The sequence below is a fragment of the Meleagris gallopavo genome, chromosome 19 (genome assembly GCF_000146605.3).
Source record: "Meleagris gallopavo isolate NT-WF06-2002-E0010 breed Aviagen turkey brand Nicholas breeding stock chromosome 19, Turkey_5.1, whole genome shotgun sequence".
Classification (NCBI taxonomy): Eukaryota; Metazoa; Chordata; class Aves; order Galliformes; family Phasianidae; genus Meleagris; species Meleagris gallopavo.
In genome coordinates, this window is record NC_015029.2 from 6,601,793 (window position 1) to 6,627,453 (window position 25,661).

The window sequence follows — 25,661 nt, forward strand, 5'->3', positions numbered from 1 at the left end:
CAAGGACTTATGCAGCACAACTCAGAGCAAAAACTGTGTAATGGCACTGCTACCTATATATACACACGTTGGCCTGTGTTTGGAGGCAGGCTCCTCAGGTGCACACCATGGCTCGCTGGGCGATTCTGAGCTTTGCCTTGTGCTGCTGCCTCGGGGTGGCACAGGCTGCAACTGTAAGTACATAGGCATTTCTTACAGCTTCATAAGACTTTTTGCCTGTTTCTTGCCCGAATGAGCAAATTTCTCCAGTGTCTGCTCTGAAGCCCATGAAAAAGGCCTGCAAACAGTGACAGCAAAGGCAGGGTGTTGTTCTTGAAAAGGCTCTCACTGGTGTCTTCACAAAAGTGCCCTGCACAGTTCTTTATCAGATCTGGCTTGGCTTAAATCTTAAGGCTGTAGGTTCTCACAATCTACCACGTACATATGGAAGAGCAGAGAAAGTGCTGCTGGCTGTCTGCTCCAAAGGGCAACATGAAGGACATTGGTGTGGGCACATCTCTAGCAGCAGCTACCTGTGGGCTTCCCACAAGGAATCCCAGGGATGGCTGGGGAGAGGGGACTGCGAGTCGCTTTGTGTTGGGGGATCCTCCAGCCAGGGGAAGGTGTGGGTGCTGGCAACACGAGAAGCCTCAGTCGTGAAGGATTGCAAGGGATTTATTTTCTTCTCAATGGTCCCACGTTTAGCTGGGTGTGGTGCTCACCGAGGGAGGTTTTGTGGAAGGCGAGAGTAAACGACGGGGACTCTTTGGGAGCTATGTGGATATCTTCAGAGGAATCCCTTTTGCTGCCCCTCCAAAGACACTGCAAGACCCCCAACCTCATCCTGGCTGGGAAGGTAAGATCGAGCTTTGGGTTTATTTTAACTTCTCTCTCTTTAGTCCATTGCTGGCAGGAGCTAGCTCACGCAGGAAAGGGTCCCACTCCCTCAGTAACAGTGGATGGGAAGGCTTTGCTGCCTCTGCCGGACTTACAGAGGGGAAGATGGGTGGACAGAGCCTACAACCAAAAGCTGACACCTCTAACCAGGACATGTTGTATTTCCTTTCTTCTCTCAGGAACGCTGAAAGCAAAAAAATTTAAAAATCGCTGCATGCAGTTGACGCTTGCACAAACTGATGTCCGTGGGAAAGAGGACTGTCTCTATCTGAACATCTGGGTCCCTCAAGGGAGGAGAGAGGGTATGTGTTTGGCAGAGACCTGAGGAGGAGATTCTCAGTTGCCTTCTATGGATAAACTGCTTTGGAGCATCCCTCAACAGCTACATTTCCATAATGAGCAAGCACAGAAGTACTGGTTTTCAGTGGGAAGGGTAGGAGAGATTTCAGCCACCGTTCCTCAGCTGCATCCCACTGGGAGTTGCAGACTCTTCTACAGAGCAGAGATTTTCTTGGCCATGAGCTATCATGTCCTTGAATTGGAGACAACCCTTTCTGGACAAATGACTGTCCTACACTCTAGTAGAGATACAAAAGTTCTTTTCTTGTCAAGGAAAGAAAATAATTTGCTTGGGATGTCACCCAATAGGAAAAGCCCATACAGGTTTGTTGTCCTGGGAATGCTTTTCCTGCGTTGGGGTAAGATGACAATGAAGATGACAGGGGCATTTGTGTCAGCCCCAGTAGGTCCACGCCCAAGTGGAGCAGTGCTCAGTGAATGGGCATGGAAGTAGGCAGCACCTTCTGGCTGTGTAGTGGTTCATAATGCTTTTCCTCCTCACCTCCTAGTCTCCACCAACTTGCCAGTCATGGTCTGGATCTACGGCGGTGCCTTCCTTTTTGGAGGGAGTCAAGGAGCCAACTTCCTTGACAACTACCTCTATGATGGTGAGGAGATTGCTGTGCGGGGCAACGTGATTGTGGTGACCCTCAACTATCGTGTGGGGCCCCTGGGCTTCCTCAGCACTGGAGACGAAAACATGCCAGGTACCACAGCTGCTCCCTCTTAGGGGACCCTGCCAGCTCCCCATCTTTGGCTGTGCCCTGACTGAATGGTGGGTACCCTCTGTTGCTCAGGGAACTATGGGCTGAAGGACCAGCACATGGCTATTGCCTGGGTGAAGAGGAATATCAAGGCCTTTGGAGGGGACCCAGACAACATCACCATTTTTGGGGAGTCAGCTGGTGGTGCTAGTGTCTCCCTGCAGGTCTGTTGTCCTTGTTAGACCACACTGTAGCTGCTTCTCATTTCTGCAAATGGGCAAAACAGCCCCCTTGGCACTCTGATGCTTTCCTCCATGCATGCCATGTCCCCTTGCCGCCCTCCTCTTCTCTCCTTCTCACCATACCACCTTTTTACTCTCGAATGCCCATTTATCCAAGCTGGGTAGGGGCAGACCACACTGATGACTTGCAGTACGTGTTTGGGAAACCCTTTGCTGCCCCTCTAGGCTACCTGCCCAACTTCAACTACTGAGTCTTAAGTATAACAAGAGCTGGCTCCTTCCCTGCACCTTGTGTACAAATTGTGAGGGGGATTGGCCAGCTCTGGCATGTAATTGTTTCTTCATGTTTTCATGAATGAAGCTCTCTATTTTGTGCTATTTTGTGCTGCAGATGCTGTCCCCAAAGAATGCAGGTCTGTTCAAAAGAGCCATCAGCCAAAGTGGTGTCAGTTTGTGCAGCTGGGCCATACAAAATGACCCACTCACCTGGGCTAAAAAGGTAACGTGCTCCTCTGCAGAGGGACCCCAACACATGGAGGGAGGCTGGTACATGGGACAGTTTTAGTGGCCTGAACACCTACCTAGGCTGGCTGGATCGTGGCTGTGTCACTCCAGGCAGCAATCCTAAAGCTGAAGTCTTACTTGAGGGTACAAAAAAAAAAAAAGAAAAGAAAAGAGATTTCATAGAAAAGAGCATAGCAAGTATGGGATTTAGCAGGAGCCATGCTGCCGAACACAAAGCTTTGGAAACACGAATCTTTGAGATTAAAACCAAGCTCTCCTCTGGGAAGCTGGGAATGCAGCCTGGCTTCAGAGAGTGATGCCATGAGCTTTGTCTCTCTCTTCTTCTGCAGGTTGGAGAGCAAGTGGGCTGCCCCACAGATAACACCACAGTCTTGGCCAACTGCATCCGTGCCACTGACCCCAAAGCCCTGACACTGGCCTTCCACATGGAACTGATCTCCCTGCCTGGTACGTCCCCCAGCCTATGCTGTGTCCTCCATGCACAAAAGGTTCACTAAGCCTTCAAAGGGGTACTGGGGTGATTGCCAGAAGTATTTAAGCAGTGCTTGTGTCATTCAGTAAGGGGACAACAATGACAGATTTTGCAGTCACTCTTCCACAGACAGGTGCACACAGTGCTGAGTGAATGCTGTTGGTTGTGCAACGGCAGTGGTGGCAGATCAATTGTCTAGGGGTTGTGCCTTGGCTCCAGAACAAGTAGCTTTCTCTTTTGCAATGTTTCATGAAAGCAGCAAGAGGAATTCCAGAATATAGCTTAGAGACAGCAACAAACTGACAACATCCTTCTATTTTTTTTTTCCTTAAGCAGTAAGATATGCCAGGCCACACATCTGCTTTTTCCATGCTCCTAACAGATTCTGTATTTGCTTCCTGCTGCAGGTCCCCTGGTTCATACACTCTCCATCACTCCTGTTGTTGATGGAGACTTCCTCCCTGACATGCCAGAGAACCTCTTTGCCAATGCTGCTGACATTGACTACATTGCTGGGGTCAATAACATGGATGGACATTTCTTTGCTGGCATTGATTTACCTGCTATCAACCGTCCATTAGAGAAAATCACCGTGTAAGAGGACATTCCTAAAACCCTTATCAAGAGGAACTTTAACATATTCCCAAACACCAAGGACTGGAAGGGGCACTATCTTCAGCACAGGATGTCACTCCAAGTTGGGGTGCCCAAGGCATGTGTTGCCAAGCCCAGAGCCTTCAAGAAAAAGATCTAGTTTAGTGGGGAAGCCTTCCCAAATATCTTTAAGGTACCCCTGAACTCAGCAGTAGAGACAAGCTTGGCATCCCTGATGCTCTCTGTGTGGAGCACGTTCATGCAGAACTGCTGGGTGCCTGGACCATAAGACCCCTCTTTCAGGACTAAAAGAGCTTATGGCCCATTTGGAACCCAAGCGGTTCTGCTGAGAAAGTTGTGGATCACCTTCTCTCCATCTAAGACCTGGATTGAAACTCCTGGCTTTTACTTCACCAAACAGTTGCCAACCACAGGGGTTGGACGTGAACATCAAAGGGAGTTGGGACAACTTCTATGCTCCTCTTCAAGCTGCTGATCCTCAATTAGTTCATACCTCTTGTCTTTTCAGGAGTGAATTCTTTAACTTGGTCAAAGGATTTACTGCAGATAGGGGTGAGAGAGGAGCCAACCTGACGTACGATCTCTACACGCAGTCGTGGGGTGATAACCCAGAGCAACAAGTCATGAAGAAAACAGTGGTGGACCTGACTACTGACTACATTTTCCTGATTCCCACGCAGTGGACACTAAACCTGCACCATAAGAATGCCCGGTGAGGAGCACAGCATTGGTAGGGGCTCAGAACTTGTTTGGGAACCAAAATGCTACTTCCAGCATGAAGGGTTCCGCCAGTGTTTGGAGCATAGTTATGAATCCACACTCCTTTTCCTGCTCTCCACTCACAGTTGCTATTTTATTTCCCCAGGAGTGGCAAGACATACAGCTATTTGTTCTCCCAGCCATCTCGAATGCCCATATATCCAAGCTGGGTAGGGGCAGACCACGCTGATGACTTGCAGTACGTGTTTGGGAAACCCTTTGCCACCCCTCTAGGCTACCTGCCCAAGCACAGGACAGTCTCATCTGCCATGATTGCTTATTGGACCAATTTTGCCAGGACTGGGTAAGTGATTCTGGTTCCACCTCTGGGGCTTGCTACAGCACTTCAATCTGTTGCTTTTGTCTATTAACTTCTCAGAAGCAATTCTCAAAAGCAAGGTGCCCTCTGTACTTTTGCAAACCTGGCTCTATGTCTCCCAGTGATAGAGTTTGCTCTGAGCCTTCTTCATCCAAAGAACACCTGGGAACAGCAGAAGCGTTTTCAGAACTTGTGATCTCTGCTTAAACTTTCTGATGACATTTCTTTCTGAACCCTGGAGTTGGGGAGGAGTTCAGTTTGCTGTGTGCAGCCAGGGCCAGTGCTAGTGGGAACCAAAGGGGGAGAACGCAGGTTGGCAGGTTGCTCCTAGCAGGCACCTAGCTATCACTTGTCTAAATTTGAAACTCCCTCCTTGCACTCACTTAAAGCCTCACTTGAGCACAGATAAGATCTGCAGAGAACACAAATCTACCATGATAAGACTAAACTCCTATTTCTTTTTTTCCCCAGTGACCCCAACAGTGGGAATTCCAAAGTGCCTGTTACCTGGCCACCCTACACCACTGAGGGTGGTTACTACCTGGAAATCAACAATAAAATAAACTATAATTCAGTGAAACAGAATCTGAGAACCTCATATGTGAACTACTGGAATTCGGTCTATCTAAATCTGCCAAAGGTTGCCAGCACATCCTAGACTGTGGAGCTGCTGAAAACCCAAGCAAAACTACCTTTGAAAGACAGACCAAGTTCATTAAAGGCTTGCTTGCAACTGAGGGATTTTGGCTTCTGAATGTCTTTGTCATTACGGTTTACTCCCTAACATTACAGTTAGGCAGGAAGCAGCATCTAGTCTCTCAGCAAAGCACGTTCCCCTGACAGCAGTGGTTCAGTTAATGATGCATCAGTGCATCATTGGCTCAAGGTTTATTTTTCCTTGTGCCTTGCATGATCCCTATCAGACAGACCCAATCCTGATCTGTACCTCATATTGCCAGATTCTAATCATCCACACTAATAATAAACATCTAATAGATAATTATGGTTATAATATATGCACACAAATATCTTAGAGAAATGTTGCCCAGTTAACAATAATAATAATAATAATAATAATAATAAATGCAAGGAGGTTATTCTACACTGGTTTATGGCCACAAGTCTCTGCTTCACAAAGACCAAGCTAGGCTGTGAGCTACAGCTCTGAACCAAGGAATTAAGAAGAGGATCAGGATTTGTCACCCAGGATTTGTGCCTGGAGCTATTCCCAACTTTACAACACCGTGGATGCTCGCAACCTTGTCCCATACCGACATCCTTCCCTGCATGCAGCTCTGGTACACAGCACCTTGGCAGCTGTATCAAAGGGTATTTACCCTTCATCTGTTTCCACTTAGTAATTTTCCAATGTTCAGCGAGCACAAGCAGATTTGTTCGGTGGGGAATGAAAGGAAAGTTCATAGATAGCTGTGGTCTTACAAATGTAATGCAAGCAGAGAACTAGGAGAAAAAGAGAGACATTGCAGGCACTCTACTTTTGGATAAGAATTTCTGCTCAGGCAGAACAAACACTGAAAATAGTCTTAAAAACGCGGAGAGAAACACTTAAAGCCACGTGACCACCGTGAAGCCCAAGGCCAGAGAAACTAGAACTCACCTGTGCAGAACTCACCAGAACTTCACCAGCTGCTTTCTGTTCTTTATCTGGGAAGACTCCGCTGCAGTGCGCGCTTTGCCCGCCAGGGGGCGCTAAGAGAGCGGCCCATTGCCAGCGCCTGCCGGAGCCGCGTATGGGGTGCCCAGGGAACAGCGTTGGCTATGGGATTGATAGGGTGCAGCGCTGGGTATAGGATGCCCGAGAAGCAGCATCAGTTGTTGAGGAGACCAACCGTTCTGTTTTGCATCCCCAGTCTCTGGGGAAGGCTGAGCAACGGGAGAAGAAAAGGAGGATAGACATGGAGGTGCATAAGCCCAGAAAACGTGGTGGTGTTGAGATAGGGAATGGTGCCCTGCATAACACCCTGGAGGACAGCAAGGGACACCAGGATGGGTGCCAAAAGCTACAGGGGAGGGGACATGGGCGCAGCTGTGCCTACACATCTGGACAACATTTTCAGGCATATGGTCTCATTTTTGGGTGGGCCAGCATAGAGCCAGGAGTTGGCCTCAATGATCCTGATGGCTCCCTTCTAGCTCAGGATATTCAGTGATTCTGTGAACTCATCACCTCTTGCTGCTGCTGCTGCTGCTCTTGAGCTCTCCTCAAGCTGATTCCGAGGTAGTGAATTCAGCCCTGCTCTCCTGGATGGTGGGAGTGAGAAATAACCAACTGATTTCTTTGAAGACCAGATCTCTTGTGAAAATGTTTTGATTTGTGATTGCAGTGGTGGGTGTCCTGCAAGCAGAAGCACACAACCAAAAACACATCATAGCCTGATATTCTCTACACCCCCAACATTAAGGATTCTTTCCCCATTTCTTCGTTGGTCGAGTACTCCAGGTTCATAATCTATTTGATGCTTCCTCTCTCTCTCTCTCATTATTGGTTCATAATTTGTTACCTCCTGATCTCTGCTAGTTTTGTAAACGTTTATCATGTCTGCCTCGTCCATTTCCCTAATCTTGACACTGGAGCCTCTTGCTTTCTGCTTAGCTGCCTATCCAAGCACATCCCAGCCGGTCTATAAGGATAGGCCAGTGAGGTTTTTTATTTGCAACGTTCTTTGCGTGCACATCCCCAGGGAGCTGACAAAGTCCATTTCTCCAAGCGAGCAGAACCCATATAACAGTCTCCAAGCCACGATCTCTCGCTATTTATCTGCCACATCTCTTTGCTCTTCTTACACAGCTCCGAGTGCAGGTGTGTGTCTTACAGCCTTCGGCCGTCCTCAGAGAAGGAGAGCACACAAATGCACACAGCAGAGCCTCCTCGTGTCTCTCCAGAATGCTCACACTCCGTTCTTTAAGCGCAGCGCGTTGTGGAAGCTAAGGGCGGCCCGGAACCTCCGTGAGGCGGAACCATCGCGCTGCGGCTGCGGGGGAGGGACGGGGGACGGACCGGGAACGGATTGGGGACGGACCGGGCAGCGATGGCGGCGGACGGGCAGCGCACGGAGCGAGGCTCGGGGGTGCTGGAACTGCCCAGCGCTCCGCGCTTGGTGTGCGTGGAATATCCGGGGCTGGTGCGGGATGTCGGCGCGATGCTGCGGACTCTGGGAGGAGAGGAAGGGGTGTCGCGGGTGAGGGGCTGCCTGAGGCCGCGTGTGAGGGAGGCGGGCTGCGGGTTACGCGGAGGATCGGGGCGGTCCGGCGCCGTGCTGGAGGTGGTGGGAAGGCCTTCCAGGCCCCGGGGTGATGTGAAGGTGTGGAGCTGACGGCGTGCCGTCCGTGATGCAGATCTACGCCGACCCCGGCAAAAGGTTGGAGCTGTATTTCCGCCCCAAGGACCCCTACTGCCATCCGGTGTGTGCCAACCGCTTCCCCGCCTCCGCCATGCTGCTCAAGGTGAAGAGGAGGACCGGGAGGAAGCGGGTGGGTGCAGAGGAGCAGGACGTGCAGTTTGAAATGGAAATTATGGGGATCATCACGACGGTTTACAAATTTCAAGGTAATGCTGGTATTTTTGTCCTCAGGGCTTAAAGACTGATGGGAAAGAGAAAGGTTTCCTTTTAAGGCTGGAAGGGAAATCACACCTATTATTACAGCCTCCTTTCTGTATAAAGCTTTGCATAGATCTATCAGACTCCTGCTCCTGAAAGCTGAGCGTTGGGAGAAGCATTATCTTCACAATACACTTCACAGCATTCTGACTCGTATAATTCTATGATTCTATATGACTTGTTTCCCATAGGAATGTCAGATTTCCAGTACCTAGCAATGCATTCTGGTCCTGATGGCAAACAAACCTCCATGTACGACAAAGTCCTAATGCTCAAGCCAGAGAAGGAAGAATTTTTCAATAGGGAATTACCTCTGTACATCCCTCCACCAATTTTCTCACGACTGGACACTCCTGTTGACTATTTCTATCGGCCAGATGTCCAACACCGGTTAGTGCCTTTTCTCATTGTAATAAATAGTCCATGTTGCTTCTTGAAAGGAAAGACAGTGACGCATTTTTCTAGTTTGATATATACTTCTAACAGGCAAATCTTCAAGTTAAGGTTTCCTTTTTCATCATATGGAGATGAATGGAATCCATTCTGACATCAGTGCTTCTATAGAATCTATGCTCTTGAAGCATCAGGCCAGCGTTAAATACGTGTCATGCATTTCATTATTTTTTGCTACTGAGTGCTCAGTAGAAGAGATAGCTTTTCCTGCAGGAAACAGCACATGGCATGGGACACACAAGCGTGTCTTTCTGCCTGCTTCCCATGGGCTGGAGGTGTGTGGAGGCTATGAGGAGTCAATGCCATATGTTCCTCTGACCACATCCGCTGGATCTGTTCCTTCCAGGCCCGTGGTCACTTATGCCTGAAGCATATTCTGTGAGATCTCCCACAAGAAACAGCTTTTGTTTTTCTCACTATCCTTTATCAGCATGTAGAGGAAAAAAATATCTTAATAATTGCATTTCCATGTTACGTTGTCCCTGTACCCTGGTGAACTCCAAGAGTTACAGTGGAACAAGGAGAGAACGTGCAGCCTGTTGTGCTACAAATCCATGTCATACAAATCAGTGATAAACTGCCTGGGGGGTTTCTCTCGGGTAGCACAGGAGACCTCTTTCATCAGAGGTAGTTTGGCCATTTTGATGGTGTTGTTTTTTTTTAAATGGAATTTCCCTTCCTCAGTGGTGTCGCAAAAATCTTTGTGGTCACAAATACGTGATTCCAGAATCCATGAGAGCTGAGGCCAAAGTAAAACCCACTGCTCATACAGCTTGATTCTTGCTCATCAGTCATCTGGAAAACAAACTTCATTTTTTTGATGTTCCTATGAAATCCACATGCCTGTGTGTCCCATAGGCAGACAGCAAATCCAGTCCTCTGCCCTGTCTTGTAGGGATGGCTACAACAATCCCCAGGTGTCAGCTGAGAACCTCATTGGCCTCAGCAGGGCCCGGCGCCCCAACAATGCCATCTTTGTGAACTTCGATGATGAAGTGCCAACCAAACCACTGGATGCTGCTGCACAGGCCTGGAAGAAAGTATGCACGAATCCTGTGGATAGGAAGGTGGAGGAAGAGCTGAAAAAAGTACGTGCCACGTTCCTGAGCTGGGCTGGGCACTCAGCCCTGATGTGCTGTGGAGGAAGACTGCATGCAGCCCTTTTCTTTGACTTCCCAGAAAATAGCTGTAATCCTAACTACTTGCTGGCTCCTCTGTAGGTTTTGTGATTGTGAAGTTCTGTGTATAATATTGTTAGGATGGTGTGACCTGTTGAATTACACCAGGATTCCAAATCCAGGCAATTGGGTTTGATTCCTGTTCACTGTCAGCTGTCATTTGAAATCTTGGCAAAGAACATTTGCTTTTTCTGTTCTCTAATCCTTCAAATGAGAGGAGCTATACTTCCCAGGATACTAGAATGTTTGTCCAGAACAGCTGCACTTCTTGTAAATAATGGGTGGGATAAAAATTTGTCAAGGCATGACACCATCATGTCAAGCAATTGAATGAGGGGCATGTAACTGAAATTATTATGTATTATTTTAGCTCTTTGAGGTTCGCCCAGTCTGGTCTCGAAATGCAGTTAAAGCAAATATCAGCGTCCATCCAGACAAGCTGAAACTTCTGTTGCCTTGTTTGGCATACTACATGGTAAGTCTGTATATCTGCCCGTGTTCCTGTCCGAGTTAGCAGAAATCAAGGGTGGATAACCTGAGTGTTCCTTGCTCTCTGCAGTTTCTGAGGTCTTAGCTGAGCTTAATGTAAGAGGAAGAGGGAAAGTAAATCTTCCTCTTGAACAAAAGTTATAACCATGGAGGATTCAACAGCTGTTAGCTCTGTTGGGTCTGGTCTACTTTGTCATACAGTCAGACACTCTGATTGATTGTCCATCTGGCAACGATAGCAGATTTCTTTCCAAACAGATTCTTGTGACCTTGCAGATTATTTTTAAAGGCACACAGATATTTGTGCTTCAGCACGTTGCCCAATTTTGGTATGTAAAACTAGTTGTAGAAAGTGATGAAGGAACTGGTAAGGAAATAAGTTTGGACAGTGCAGGAAAACATTAGAATTTTCTAAGAGACTGCAATACACTGTATTTGCAACTTGTCCCCCCTGTTTGTTTACACAGATAACAGGTCCTTGGAGAAGCTTATGGGTTAGGTTTGGGTATGACCCTAGAAAACACCCTGAAGCAAAGATTTATCAAGTACTGGACTTCCGAATTCGCTGTGGAATGAAATATGGTAAAAGGGTCTGACCCACAGAGACCACCTCTGCTGTATGGTTAATCCTTGTAGTTCTTTTATTTGTTTGTTTTCAAACTCTTTTGCTCTGTCTGCTCTGATGGAGAGTGCATCTTTTGAGTTCATTCCTTCCTGTAGTTCTTCTGTGAACTCCTTTAAACTTTATTTTATACTAAGCAGTATTTCTTCCCTCATTTGGCATATTCCAAACCTTACAAACAGCTATCTGACTTTCCTTTTCCATGCATTCAAAGCCCAAGTGTATGTCAGCAGACCATTTTCACTCTTGCTCAGGGGAAGCACTAAGCAGTAGATTCTGTTGCTTGCATGTGCAGGACACCGGGACACAGGCTGTGGTACACAGGGTTCCTTTGCTGTGATTTTGTACAGAGCAAGTTGAAGGAAAGGACTTTCTGAGGTCATGTAATAACTGCTTGAGAGAGCTGTCATCTTGTTATTATGATCAGATCACATCTTCCCCTCTTTCCAACCAAAAAGGGGTTATCTTCTCTACACTTCTCTATATCTTGCAAAAGTCAGCGTATCCCAAAAATCAGCCTTCGTTTCACACAGTAGTCCAGCACTTCTGTTACTGAGCTAGGCATATTCTGTGGGATACTTATCCTCAGTTCACTTTTGGTTTTCTTTTCTCACCTCTAGGTTACACCCCTAACGACATGCCAGTGAAAGCAAAACGCAGCACGTACAACTACAGCCTGCCCATCACTGTCAAAAAGCCAGGTATGTCGTGGCAGCTGAAGGGCTGTCTGACTCTTGTTTCTTTGTTTTACTCCATCCTACTCTCAGGTAGTGAGAAGTCTCCCTGTGCTCCAGCTGAGCCAAAATTAGAACTCATACCTTTCCCATGATCTATTTACTATCTGGTAACATCTCTGAAGAATCAGCCGTGCGTGCTCAGTTGCTGGGTTGATCTGCTTTTTGCTGAGCAGCCACACTGAAACAACTCTGGGAGGCAACGGTACAATGCCACAGTGAATTTGTTCCTAATCAGGTCTCTGTTGTCTTTCAGTAAGTCATACAGTCAGCGTACACGATCTGAAGCAGGGACTTGGTACTCCTGGTGCATCTGGTGCAAAAAAGCCTCCCTCCAGCAGGTATAAACTGAAGGTAAGCATTACTCTTTTACCAGAATACTGAAATAGAATTGTAAAAAGGGACTGTTTTCTGTTTTGGAATTCATTGAGGGTGTGAGTTTCTCATCGAGACATGAATGAGTTGAAGGTCACAAGTTTATCTGGTGAGCTGCTAGTTGAATTTGTCACTACAGAACTTCACCTGCTGTTCTGTGAACATATTTCTTACTGGGGATTGGTACTTTTGCTCCAGCCTTAAACGCAATGAACACTGTTTCAGTTGAGAAAACTGGAGAACGTAAAGGGCAGAGAAGTGCAAAACATTGCCATGTGTTTATCGGGTCATACTGCAGAACAAGCAGGGTAAAATTAATACTTAAATAGGAACCTGTTTGGTTTTCTTCTTCCTTTTTGCTAGAACAAAACTGCTGATATGCAGTAACAAGCTACTAATGAAGCTGTAGTTCGGATACTAAGTGTTTTATGACTAGGGGCAGATCTGTGCAGGAAGTGCCTTGTTGTTTACTCAGTACTCTGCTATTATACCAGAGTTGCCCTGTTACACCTCAGAATGCCCTTTAAATCCTTTCCATCTTTCCTCTTAGGAATCGGTCTATGTTTTCCGAGAAGGAGCCTTACCCCCTTATCGCCAGATGTTCTATCAACTCTGTGACTTGAATGTGGAAAGGTACTACTCACTGCCAGCTGAATCCTCTTTTAGAACTAGATTTCAAAGCCTGCTTATATTCACTTCATTACTCTCACTCTCCTTGACCAGAAACTTAAGATGCATTGGCTTCTGAATAAAAACAGGACAGACTTCTCACCTAAACTTCTTTTCCCATAAGGCAGGGGAATAACCAAACACACTTTCCAATTCAAGGAAAGCAAAGTAAGCCACAGTCTGTCTTATTTGAAACCCGCAACCGAGCGTAGAAGGCTAACATTTCACCTTCTTTTTGTTGCTTTTTAGCCTACAAAAAATCATCCATCGGAATGATGGTACAGAGTCAGAATGCACGGAGCGGGATGGATGGTGCCTCCCAAAGACTAGTGATGATCTGCGAGATAGCATGTCCCTGATGATAAAGCAGATAATCAGATCCACAAGACCTGGTACGGATGCTTTTGAACCTCAAAATTCCAAGCAGCGTATTACCACTTACCTGATGACATAGAGACTGTGTTAGGATCTTGTCAGTGCTGGGGAAGTAGCACTACTATATTTACCTCCTATGGTGTGCCATGCTCTCATGCATTACAGTGGGAGAGCTGAGGCTGTTGGCCTACCATGTGACATGGGTTGGAGACTAGGAAATGCTAAGAGGTTTTGTTTTTCACTATTCCAGCATCATAGCCTTCAGGTTTGTAACACTATGTATGAAAAGTACAGTGATAATAGGATGGCAGATGTCTTTAGCTGCAGTAAATGAGGATAAGCCCAAATACAGCAGCTATGGACACAGAAACAAAAGAAAAAAGCTGCTTACCTTTGGAGGGCCTCAGGTATGCAGGGATCCCCAGCAAGATACCCTTGCTTCCTCTGCTAATGCTTAAATGAGGTCTGGGCAGGGGTGGATCCTGGCTCCAGCCCTTCTGGTCATTCAGTACATTGCATACACCTGACCTGCCCTGGGTTGGCCCTGCCTTCCAACCAGGTGCTCAGTCACTGCTTCAAGCCCTGATTTAGCATCTCCACTACACATGTGCAGCCTTAACTGTGATCCTCAGGCTTCTGCCTTACTCTCATTGTTTTATGAACTTTATTGCAAATTTCTTCAGGTTGCACTGAGAGATACATCATCACGTCTTCCTTTCTTTCTTCCTAATTAAGCTCTTTTCTCAAGTACAACAAGCAGTGAAGATGGCAAAGAACAGCTGGCCTATGAGTCTGGAGAGGATGAGGACGATGAAGAGGAGGAGGAAGAAGACTTCAAGCCTTCTGATGGAAGTGAAAATGAAATGGAAACAGAAATCCTAGACTATGTGTGAACTCAGTGAGTAGTCTCACTGCTGTTGGACAGAATTTTCTTGGCTCTTGTTCCTTCAGTGCTGATATTTCAGCAACCATACACAGGGTGTGTGAGAGCAGAACTTGTACTAAGTTGCTCACTACCTGTCTGCACTGACTGTGGTGCCTGCTGATAGCTGTCATTTTGGATGTTCAGGCACCATGGCCCCCACAGCATCAGCGTGAGGTGCTAGGAGATGTGGTTTAGTAGCTTGTGGTAGTAATGGTGATGGGAGGACAGTTGGACTACATGATCCTTTTCAACCTTGTGATTCTATGATTCTATTTTTATAACTGTTGGATAATAAGCCTTCAGAATATTGCCACCATGGAGATAACAGGTTTCTTGCCAGGCTCTAGCTGGTATTTACTGTAGCAGCTCAACAGTCTCCCAAAAAAAAGAATTGAAACCAGCTGGCAATACACCTTAAAAAGGAGAAACTATGTTCCCAATTCTCTGTAAGAAATACACCTTGTCTGGGTTGATGGCCATGTGGAAAATAGAAAATTGTTTGAAGAGGTTACCATTCAGTTACAGAAATTAAAGAACTGCTGGCATGTTTTAAGTCTTGTGCATTCCCCAGCGTGTTACAAGTGGAAGGTTTATCATTAGTAGCTGATAACTGTTCTAATGCTGTGGGTGCTCCACTTTCAGGTAGGGTATTATCAGGCGCCAAGAAAAAACACTCTTAGAAATGTGAGGAAAACATCTGAAGCCAAACTTGTTATCAACAGTTAGCCTGAGGCCAAAGAAACCAGCAATCTCTTGTGTCATGGTTTACTTATTTCCCAGCTATTTTTGAAATTCTTCTCTCTGGGAAGACTGCAGTTACGTGGATACTTAGTGCCATTTCCTGCTAAGTCAGAATTAACAGCCCTGTCTGTACAAGGTAGTCCTTTCATCTTCAAAACACTCAGCTTTAAAGTAATCTATGTAGAGGCACAGAGAAATTCTGGTTATTGGTTATTCTTCATCCTTAATAGCTACAGCCAGAGGCACCACACCATCCAGGCAATTTCCACTGAAGTCTGTGCAATTATAAAAAATAAACATGCTGGCTGTGCTAGGAAATGAGCCCTTGAACAGTGAAGGAATGATGTCTCAAGCCAAAGCAGACTGCTATCTCCTTAACGTAAGGACTGATCCTTGCATTTGCTCTTACAGCCATTGCACATATAAAAAGAAGTAAACTAGTAAATCAGATGTCACATTTATGCTACCAGAAAAGGTACCAGTCCCAACAACACAGATTCACATGAACAGAGTTGCTTGAAATCAAGCACTGGTCCTGCAAACAAAAAAGCCTTGTTTTCTTCATTCAAGCACAAAACAAAGCTCAGCATGGTTACCATACAGCAGCAGGCTCAAGCACCACCTCCACAATCAGATCCATTCCCCTTTCTCTAGGAGCAGGCCAGCAATTCAGGAAGGAAGACAGAACAACCCCTGCTTTAGAGCAGGGATGTTTGAGGATCGACATTTTATTGCAAAGACTAATTACATTGCTGTATACAAGTCACACTGGGCAGTGTGCTCCTTCACTGAAGTGGTACAAAATACATATGGTACAGCCAGTCCCTCCGGTGATGCTGGGCTTCCAGGGGACACCAACAGCAGGGGAGAGAGGCAGTGGGGTGGGCAGGAGCTGGCAGGCACAGAGCAGCATGGAGCCAGGGGGAGGCCCAGGGGTGCTGGCACCCAAAGGCAGGGGCCTGGCTCTGGGCAGGGTGGGAGGCAGGAGGCAGCCCCTGCGTCAGGGTGCCAAGGGCTCCCATCATGTGCAGTGTGGGCATGGTGACCCAGGCGATGCCACCCAAGGGACAGAGAGCTGACAGAACTAATGCCAGCCATGCTTATAAACAAGGAGCCTCACTCCACCTGGTTCTGCCACCAGCCCTGCTCCTCTGAGTGTCACTGTCCAGTGTTGTTGCATCCCAGCCCCTCTCTTAGAGGCAGGGAACATGCTTCCCCCCCACACCCAGCAGCACAGACAGACAGGAAACAAAAGATGTGCTGGGAGGAAGTGCTCAAATGCAATGGAGCCAGCAGGTCCAGGGGCAAAAAGAAAAAAAGTCCCCCCCTTTGGTTAGTGTTTCCTACAGTCATTAAAACAAGCATCTCTGCTCCTGCTTGAGGGACTAGTGGTAAAGAAACGAGGAAGGGAGGAGGCCAGAGAGGTCAACTGCTGTGTGAGCAGGACAGAGCAACACTGCTGCTGTAAGTATCCCTCCCAGCAGCCTTAAATACAGGGGGGAACAGGAGAGGGACTGGGCTGCACAGCAGGGGACTCTGGGTTAGTAAAATGTACAAGTTCATCTCTTCTATTTACAACCAATAAATATTGAAAAACAAACAAACAAAACAAAAAAAAAAACAGTAAACCTTTTTTTTGTTTTGTACAAAAGAAGTCTCATCGCTGCTTCTCCCATAGTCAGTGTTTGAAAAAGTCAGGTTAAAGCCCAAGGTGAGTGGCACTTTCTGTGGGTCAGGCGGTGGCAGCCGGAGCACCCCAAGCTCTCTGACTCCTTGCCTGCCCATGCAGACACAAGGTCTCTATTTACACAAATTTGGACAGCAGTCTGCTCTCCTCCTCCTCCTCCTGGCTCGGCTGGCAGCTCTGGGGGCACGGGAGTGCACGCAAAGCTTTCCTGCCTGCAGAAGGGACACTGGCATTTGATCTTTGGTGCAGGTTTGAACGCGGGCCGGCAGCTGGATTGGGGAGAGGAGCGAGACCACGTGGAGGCTTCCAGTCATCAACAGCAGCCCTGGTCCACGAGGCACCGGCGTGGGGCTGCATCCTTTCCAGCACAGCTTCTCCCAGGGCACGGACAGGCGGTGGTAGCAATGCCAGGTGATCCAGGGAAGGACGTGGAGGTAAACCAGTGCCGAGAAGGGGAGCACCCATCCCAGCTCACGTGGCAGTGGCTCATGTGCTGCTCCTCACAAAGGGCCCCTCCAAGCCGCCGCTCCCCGGCTCGCGCGGACACAAGGCACCTACGGCAGAGAGGTGGGCTCCTGCTCTGGGCAGGCCGGTGGCTGGACGAGTGTCGCACCGTGGAAGGTTTAAAAAGAAAAATAAAAAAAGAGAGAGATTCCTCCCTGCTGCCTTCCTGTGTAGAAAAACAAAAGACCTGATTGAAACGGGAGCTTGTGCAGAGAGAAGCGGAAGGGCTGCCGGGTGCCGAAGCGGCTCTCGGTGCGGGTGAGCATCACTCCTGGCTCTGCCAGCAGCACCAGGCCTGCCTACAGCCTGCCCCCAAGGCCCCGTCGGTGAGGGGTGGCAGTGGGGCTAAGGCTAGAAGATGCCTTTGGCGATCTTCAGGCCTTTCTGCTTCATCCTGGGCAGGGTGGAGCTGGAGCCGTGTTTGATCTTCACCCCCTTGGAGAAACCCCGCTTCTTGAGCACAAAGTCGTAGTTGGCGGCGGAGTTCATGGCGTAGAAGACATTGGCGTTGTCGGGGATCTTCAGCTCTGGGAGGGACCAAGGATGGAGTCAGCTGGGCACTTTGTTCCCACCCAGAGCCCAGGCCGGGAAGAGAATCCCACCCCCATACTCACCTCTCTCCTCTGAGATGATCTGAACGAGCTCGTAGTCTTCAGGCCGGTCCCCATCCAAGTTGTGTTTGGCCATGGCCTTGCGAATAACAACCGGTGTCTTATCCTGGCTCGTCACCTATGAGCACACAGCATTGTTAACCACCATTCTGCACAAAATGGTGCGACATCTCCCACCTCCATAGCCTCCCACTGTGAGACATGCCCGCATCCAAGCGTGACGAGCCTCCAAACCCCAAAATTGACGCGGGTGCTGGGTGCTAACCAGGATGCTCTTGTACATGTTGCCGTTGTCCACAGCCAGGCTGACGCGGATGATACAGCAGTCATCGACCTGCTGGTTGTAAAGGGGCAGCGAGAGGGACGAGTAGCTGGAGATGCCGGAGACGGAGCGCTTGTGAGTGCGAGATGCTGTCACCGGTGTGGAGGAGACGGAGGAGGATGAGGCACTGCTGGAGCCCGAGCCGATGCCCGACGTGTCCAGGGAGGAGAGAGAGGTGGATTCCCAGAACTGGAGGGCAGGGAGGAGAGGGGATGCGGAGGACACAGTGGGTTTAGCTTCTCCATCAGCCACAGACGGGGTGTACGAGTGCTGGGGGAGGGAGGCCAGAGGGATCTCACTGCCCTGTGCCAGCAGGGGACGTACAGCTGCCAGAGCTGCCAGACCCTGCTGTGCCAAGGCAAGCCCAGCTCCACCACAAAAAGCAGAGGCCCCCCTCGCTCCCCAGAAGCAGAAGCAGCCCCAGCTCCCCAGCCCCAGTGCGAGGCAGGGCCATCCCCTCTTGAGAGAAGCACCCGCTTCAGGAGCCCCAGAAGCTGCCCCATACCTTCTTCTCCTGACAGTCGGGGGACTCAGGGATGAAGCTGATGTTGATCTCCTCCACATCAGAGCTGCTGGAGCCAGCGGAGGTGACGCTGACTGAGTCAGTGGCATCCCCACTGCACAGGTACTGCCCGCACTTGAGCTGGTCGAAGGACTTGGAGTGGGAACTGCCGCTGGCACAGGGCTCAGTGCTGGCTGGCTGCCGGCTGCAGGGAGATAGGGGAGGGTGAGGAGAGGGCAGGCCCAGGGAAGGACATGATGTTGCTGACCCTTGTCTCCAACCCACATCCCACTGGGACAAACAGACTCACTCGCTCCATCGCTTGATGATTCCTGTGTTCTTCTTTGCCTTCAGCGTGTTGCTGGCTGACTCGGACAGTGGCTCAATCTCGCATGACATCCCATAGCTGGGGGAGAGACAAAGGTTTCAGTGCTCTCTGCAACTTCCCAATGCATGAGCAGCAGCACAGCCCTGCTTACACTCACCTCTCAGCCTCACTGAGCCGCTCCAGACTGTGGAACCAGTCCACAAAATGGTCCTCCTGAGTGAAGCTGTAGTTGTTGCAGGCTGACTGAAGCAGCTTGATCTGGGCGATGACTTCAAACTCCTGCAGCCAATGGAGGCAGTCAGACCCCCTCTGTCTGCAGCCCCACAGCCCTCTGCAAAAAGCCCAGCCCCATGCACCAAGACTCCTAGGAAGGACCAGAATCTTCCCCCAAAGAGTGGCAGAGCCTGGGCTCGCACAACGCCAGCCTCCTTCCACCATCCAGCTGTGCAAACTCTCACCTTCCTTCTCTTCTCAAAGTTGATCAGCCCTCCCTGCAAAAGAAGGAGCCGGGCGTCAGTGAGAAGCGGGGACACATTGGGACATCGCTCCGCTCCGCGCCGGCTGCTGCCGCTGCAAGGCGTGCCGTGCCCGCCAGGGGGCGCTGCGAGAGCGGCCCATTGCCAGAGCCCGCCGGAGCTGCGCACGGGATGCACAGGGACAACGTTGGCTATGGGATGCATAGGGTGCAGCGTTGGCTATGGGATACCCAAAGGGACAGCAACAGGGATCAACCGTCCACTTTGAACCGCCAGGCTCTGGGGATGTCTGGGCACAAAGGAAAAGAGGAGGACAGAGATGGAGGTACATACGTCCAGGAAATCCTTCATAGCGGTGTCGAGCATCACCAGGTCCGTGAGGAAGGTGCCGAGATAGGGAATGGTGCCCTGCATCACACCCTGGGGGATAGTGAGGGACGGCTGAGGTCAGCAGAGAGCTGGCAGCCACCCAGCAGGGACATGGGGACATGGGAACAGCCACTCACCATCTCTCGCTGCTGCTGTTGCCGCTTCTGGGCCCTCTTTGGGTTGATTTCCAAGGTGGCAAATTTGGACGTGCCCTCCTGGATGGTGGGGAAAGACAGCATCAGCATGAGTGGGAAACATGAGCTAAAATTCACAGCCACTTTTACTGCCACAATTTCCTCATAAAAGGAATGAGAGGAAGAAAAGGAAATCTAAGCTGAGCTTTTTCAGGGCTAAACGCAGAGGAGAGGCTTAATGAATAGGAAATGCTGCTCCCATTTCCAGCTCTCTGTATAAATAGCTTTTCAATGGGCTGTTTTGTTCCTTTTTGTATTTCATGTGATCTCAGCCCCCAGTCTGGAGCTGGAAAGCTGAGCGGACACCTGGCTTCAGCCCTTCCCAAACCCCACTGCCCCACCTTAACCCAGGAGGCCTCTGGAGAGGCACCAGGCTGTTCACATGCATCTGGGGAAAGGCCATCACCAGGTGCACCAGAACACATCCCATTGCTTATCTCTACCCATTCAATTGCTCCTAGACCTTCATGCAATGACAGCTTTTGGGGTGGGGAAGCAGAATGCCCAATCTGCCTGGCAGCTGGGACAACGGGGACCTTTCTGCCAACACCAGCCCAAGCTCCTTGACAGGACTACAGGTGCCCCATACCTTAATAAGCAGCTCTCGGCTCAAGGAGTGGTTGTTCTCATCCGAGAAGATCTCTGAGAGCTCGTGGAAAGTGCGGAAGCTCTCCCTGTTCAGGGGAAACACAGGGAAGTCAGCAATGGTGCCACACTGGGTCCCTTCCTTGCGCACCCAAATGACCCCAGCAAGGCTCACAGCTGCAGCAGGCCTTGCTGACTGGGGTTATTCCAGGGTGTTCAGATGGAAAGGAGAAGCAGACAGTACTGCCTTTGTTTCCTCACTCTCCTCAGATCCCTTGGCTTTGGGCAATGCCAGAGCCGCAATGATCCCATTTACACATCTCCCATCTACACACTGAAGGGCCACAGCTCCAGCACAGCCACCCCCCGAAGACCTCCCAGAAGCCCCAGGACCCCCAGGTGCTGCTCACCGCAGGACCTCGTCCCAGGTCTTCTTCAGCCGGTGCACAGCGTTGCACTGCAGGGCTGAAAGGATGGCTCTGAGCGAGGAGAAGTTCTTCAGGATGCGGCATTCCTGGGGGCAGATAAGGGGACAGCAGGGCTCGATGTTAAACAAAGCCAAGGGATTTGTGCACCACAAAACCCCAGTCCTGGGCAAGGCGAGTGGGGCTGCACTGTCCTACCCGAGCCACTTCGATCCACCGCTCCACCACTTTAGCCCTCTGCTGTGGCTTCAGGGTCCGATCCCCAAGACACGTGGCGATGACACAGTTGGCCACGCTATTGAACTGCGAGACCGTGGCACGGATGGTGGGTGCCAGGTGTTCTTTGCCTTTCTTGTCTCGCTGGGACCAGATGCAGCCCAAGCAGTGGTAAGGCACCACTTTCTTAAACAGCTCCTAGAAGATAAAGAGATGGGATGGGTCTCTTTGGGAAAAGATGGAAATGTGAGAGAACAGAGTGGTTTGTGCCCAGAGCAGCAGCACTGACCCAATGCTGAATGAGTACTCACAGCATCCATTAGTGTGAACTGTTCTGCCACCATCTCAGGGGAGAAGGAGAGGAAATCCGACTTCCCATCCCCGACCCCGTTCTCATCCACCAGCTGGAACGTGCAGCCACCATGGTCCACAGCTGTGAAGATGGCACAAAGCTGAGCACTGCAATGCAGCCATAAGCACAGAACCCCGCTGCATCCCCCACCACATCTCATCTCCAGGTGCTTTCACACCTCAAGATAAGGCTCAGATAAATTAATAGGCATATTTAACCTGGGTGCAAGTGTCTGCAGAGGATTAAAGGCAGATTAAGAAATCTGCTTAGAAATCCCACTTCTAGTTTAGCTGGATAAGCTTCCCAGTATACCTCCTCTCCAGCCACGTGGTGACACCTGAAGCTCCCTACAGACCCTGACATCCCCACGAGCAGGGAACCACCCCCACCTTCTGCTTCGGCCTCGCTCTGCTCCTGCTGCTGGAACTGGGCCAGCAGGATGCGGGCTCGGCGTTCCAGGTCCGAACCAGGGATGTTGTGGCGCACGTAGGAGATGAGCTGCTTGAGGCAGGCAAAGTCCGGGGGTTTGCGAAAGTCCTCTGAGTACTGGTCCAGCCAGGCGCCCAGGATGGAGGAGATGGTGCTGTGGGGAAGGGAACAGAGGGGAGAACTGAGTGGTGCCGCGAGAAACACATGGGACAGCACATGCCTTCATGTGAGAACTGAAGAGCAATCACTCCAATCACCCCATGGTCAGACTTACTTCTTCAGCTCCATCCTCTCATCCACAACGTGCCTGGCGTGGTCCCCGTTTGTCTGCACGTGCAGTTTGCCATATCTGAAAAGGTTGGAAGAAGCCCATCAGACCTCCAAGACATGGCAGAAGATGCTGGAGCTCTCCTGGCTGAGGATGCTCAGACACCAGCCAATTCTATCTGTATTTTGGGACACGACCACCTCACCTGTTGAGCAGCAGGTCCAGCACTTGCTTGGTGGTGGCGAAGGCCCGGTAAGTGCACAGGAAGATGGTGACATAAGTGGAATCATTGCCCTTGAAGGCCGAAACCAGGTACTCCACCAGCTTCTCCAAGGTCCCAGCTTTTATTGTCCGCACCTTACACGTCTCATAGAGGTTTAAGGCCGACTCATTCTCAAACTGCTGGGACAGGAGCAGAAGTCAGCAGGCTGGATGAAGGTGGATATATACAAGTTCACAGTGGTCCCACCACCTCAACAAGCATCATATGGATCTCGGAACTTCCTGTAGTGATGGGACCTGACGTGATGGGGCTGGGGAGAGGGAGGGTTATCTTGGGCACCAAGTGGACAGCAACCCAACTGAGAAGACTTGAGCATCTGGCAAGTCCCAGGGTTGCCCAGATAAATACATGATTTTTAGATTATGCTTGGAAGGAGCTCTCAGAATCTCCACATCCATGAGCATGTGGGGACACACAAAGAGGGCAGGATGCAGCCCAGTAAAGACTTCTGAGCCCTGATATCAGGTCACCCTGTTGGGCAGAAAAAGCCCAGCTTACCCCCAGCCACCGCTGCCCCTTGTTGGCTGTGTGATGGAGCTGCACTTTGCGCACTGATATGCTGTAGATTACACCATCCTCCAGCTCTTCTCCAATCTCCTGTGTGGAGCTCTGCATGGGACAAGATACACCATGAGATAAAGAGGCTAACACGTGGCACAGATGCTCACCCAAGCCTGGATGGGGTATCCCAAAGGCAATTTGTTCATGCATTCAGAAGCACAGAGCAGGCAGAACCAGCCCTCTGGGGCAGCTGAACCCAGTACCTGCCTACACCCAAGCAGAGCCAAGACTCTTCATACCCACACCCCAGTTATCCTTCTCCCTATGCCTCTATGGGACATAAGGTGACATTGCTGCTGGCTCTGATCATAATCTGAGTAATCTGCCCCAGCTTAAGATGAGCATCTCAAGCACTCAAAACCTCATAATAAACGACAACTGGGGAGTGAAGCTGTCCATGAGCTTTGGGCAGTGTTGGCCAAGCATGCTGGGCAGAGAGTCAAGGGGGAAGCTTGGAACATAGAGTAGAGTACAGTAGAATGGGTTGGGTTGGAAGGGCCCTAAAAGATCATCTAGTTCCAACCCCCATGGCTCAGGCAGGGTTGCCAACCATTAAATCAGGCACCAAATCAGGCTGCTGAGGTCCCCATCCAACCTGGCCTTGAACATCTCCAGGGATGGGGTGTCCTCAAATTCTCTTGGCAGCCTGAATTGGGGGAAAAACTTCAGGGAGCAGCAGCGGGGTGCCCTTGGGGACAAATGAACAGGTGGTTGTACCCAGGGCCATTGCCAGACCCAGCCACGAGGCTTATATTTCTGTCCTGGGGATGCAAAAACCACCTCAGATTCAGTTTGGCCCTCTCCCACCACACTTTGCTGAGTCAGCATCTCTTCTAAGAGGATTTCTGCAGATCCCTTGGCACGGCAAAGGGATTTCCCCCTCCCCCAGCCCCCACAGTATTTGGGACATCGCATGTGGCAAAATCCACTGCCCAGCAGATGGGGAGAACTCCTGGAAGCAGTAAGGGCGTTAGCAGGGGAAGGCAGCCACACGCTGGATGCAGCACGCTGCCAACCCACAGCCAATGCCATCCTGCACCTTTTTTCCCTGCACTCTGAAGAGCATGAAAAAAAACCCTGAGAAATGGCAACTGCTCAGAGCTTGCCGAGGATGAAGGCTGCCAGTGGGTGTCCCATCCCACACTGCTCCCAATGGCAGCCCCAGTGCTTCATAGAATCACAGCGCTTGGAAAAGATGGTGAAGATCATCCAGTCCAACCACCACCACCATGCCCACTAAGCCTCATCCCTCCCATGTCCTTCCCATGAAGCCACACCATGGCTGAGGCTGAACACTGCGATTCAGCATGCACCAGGAACACCCCAGCTCCTTGCAAAACATCCTCCTCCCAGTTCTCTGCCCGTGGATGCGAGGACCCGTGGGTCCAGGAGATGCTGCACACATCAGGAGATGCTGAGCAGAAAGCTCCACACAAAACCTGGGCAGAGGTTTGGCCAGGCCATTGGAATGCCTGGACACAAAGAATCAAGAAAAAACAGATGCTCATCGAGGTGCAGTTAAATTAGTTAAGAAATCAAATCATGTGAGAGGACAAAATGTCCCAAGATCAATGCATGAATCATTGGCAGCTGCTGTGCAACTACAGTGGAAAATATTGCCACAACTGCGAGGGCTTCCACTCTTGTATTTCACATCACGTGCTGAAAGCGCACCCAATTTTGATGTGTGTAGAGGCAAATTTCACTTCCTTCCTATATCCAAGACCGTCAGATTCATTCATTTTTTGTTTGCTGACTTGTGTGATATCCCCCAAAGTTCCCCCTTTGCAAACCACACGCACAGCACGCGGCTCCCAGCGGTCTCCAGTTTGGCTCACGCCAAGAGCCGGGCGAGCTGCTACACTGCTACATTCTAAAATTTGGTTATTTATATTCTGCGTGAGCTTCCTCTTTCCTACCACTCTTTCTCCAAGATGCTGATTGTGCATTCTGCACGCGTTCGTTAAAAACCAACGAAGCAAAAAGCAGCAGCAGGGCCCAGGCTGCGCAGCACACCTCAGCACCCGCACCGAGCGTGCAGCTCTGCTTTGTGGGACATGGCCTTTGGGCACCAAAGCAAACCCTCCTTCATCAGCAGCTCCACCTATAGCACACAGCAGAGATATGGGAAAACAGCCCCTTCCACTGATGGTAATATTTGTGCCTTCCACCACAGTCATACAGAAGGGACTCAGCACAGCTTAAAATGAGACCCAAAGCACAAAAAAACGGGAACGCAGCAAAAACGATCGCTTGGCCACCACGTCTGCAGCTCAGCAGTCCTGAACCTCCAGCCATTCCAATGCAGGCAGCACAAGAAAACACCCCACTCTTGTTTAACCTGGGGGGGAATCGGGCACGCGGTTCTGCACGGAACCGGAGACTTTTGCAAAAGCCATAAGTGAACGCTGTGGGAGTTCACCCCCTGAAATACGAACTGGCGGCCGCACCAGATGGCCCGCCTGCTTTTCCAGCTCCTCGGAGCCGCGTTTCGCCCTGGGCTGTGTGAGCAACGCT

At 49.9% G+C, this 25,661-nt stretch overlaps 3 protein-coding genes across 10 annotated transcripts in view; 2 read left to right on the forward strand and 1 right to left on the reverse strand.

Annotated features, from left to right (window-relative positions):
* Window positions 1–69: 69 nt before the first annotated feature.
* On the forward strand, window positions 70–5,673 carry CEL (carboxyl ester lipase). Its single transcript, XM_003211290.3, has 11 exons — window positions 70–173; window positions 685–835; window positions 1,056–1,178; window positions 1,725–1,922; window positions 2,013–2,143; window positions 2,553–2,660; window positions 3,016–3,133; window positions 3,566–3,752; window positions 4,282–4,485; window positions 4,639–4,836; window positions 5,323–5,673. Exons 1-11 carry the CDS (start codon window positions 108–110, stop codon window positions 5,507–5,509), a joined length of 1,671 nt encoding a protein of 556 aa, XP_003211338.1. The 5' UTR covers window positions 70–107; the 3' UTR covers window positions 5,510–5,673.
* A 2,173-nt stretch (window positions 5,674–7,846) lies between these two features.
* On the forward strand, window positions 7,847–14,844 carry GTF3C5 (general transcription factor IIIC subunit 5). Of its 2 annotated transcripts, none has more exons than XM_003211313.4 (11): window positions 7,847–8,051; window positions 8,209–8,419; window positions 8,663–8,861; window positions 9,820–10,012; window positions 10,473–10,577; window positions 11,059–11,173; window positions 11,834–11,914; window positions 12,204–12,301; window positions 12,873–12,955; window positions 13,241–13,383; window positions 14,102–14,844. In XM_003211313.4, the coding sequence occupies exons 1-11, from the start codon at window positions 7,902–7,904 to the stop codon at window positions 14,257–14,259; spliced, it is 1,536 nt and encodes a 511-aa protein (XP_003211361.1). In that variant the 5' UTR covers window positions 7,847–7,901; the 3' UTR covers window positions 14,260–14,844. The 2 variants fall into 2 exon arrangements, with proteins under 2 accessions (XP_003211361.1, XP_010719250.1); XM_010720948.3 differs by having other exon boundaries at window positions 7,868–7,972.
* A 900-nt stretch (window positions 14,845–15,744) lies between these two features.
* RALGDS (ral guanine nucleotide dissociation stimulator) overlaps window positions 15,745–25,661 on the reverse strand; it is a 39,334-nt gene continuing 29,417 nt past the window's right edge. For 3 of the 7 annotated variants that reach the window (XM_010720952.2, XM_010720949.3, XM_010720953.2), the window contains exons 2-18: window positions 23,082–23,192; window positions 22,506–22,702; window positions 22,307–22,381; window positions 21,993–22,186; window positions 21,563–21,684; window positions 21,234–21,449; window positions 21,021–21,124; window positions 20,615–20,699; window positions 19,969–20,046; window positions 19,796–19,882; window positions 19,445–19,477; window positions 19,144–19,265; window positions 18,969–19,064; window positions 18,662–18,863; window positions 18,100–18,426; window positions 17,838–17,952; window positions 15,745–17,750 (exon numbers count right to left, since the gene is read on the reverse strand). In XM_010720952.2, coding sequence (XP_010719254.1) covers window positions 17,575–17,750; window positions 17,838–17,952; window positions 18,100–18,426; window positions 18,662–18,863; window positions 18,969–19,064; window positions 19,144–19,265; window positions 19,445–19,477; window positions 19,796–19,882; window positions 19,969–20,046; window positions 20,615–20,699; window positions 21,021–21,124; window positions 21,234–21,449; window positions 21,563–21,684; window positions 21,993–22,186; window positions 22,307–22,381; window positions 22,506–22,702; window positions 23,082–23,192 — 2,340 coding nt within the window. In that variant the 3' untranslated portion in view covers window positions 15,745–17,574. The remainder of the gene's footprint in view (window positions 17,751–17,837; window positions 17,953–18,099; window positions 18,427–18,661; window positions 18,864–18,968; window positions 19,065–19,143; window positions 19,266–19,444; window positions 19,478–19,795; window positions 19,883–19,968; window positions 20,047–20,614; window positions 20,700–21,020; window positions 21,125–21,233; window positions 21,450–21,562; window positions 21,685–21,992; window positions 22,187–22,306; window positions 22,382–22,505; window positions 22,703–23,081; window positions 23,193–25,661) is intronic. The other 4 variants (XM_031556213.1, XM_010720950.3, XM_010720951.3 and 1 more) reach the window with 3 other exon arrangements.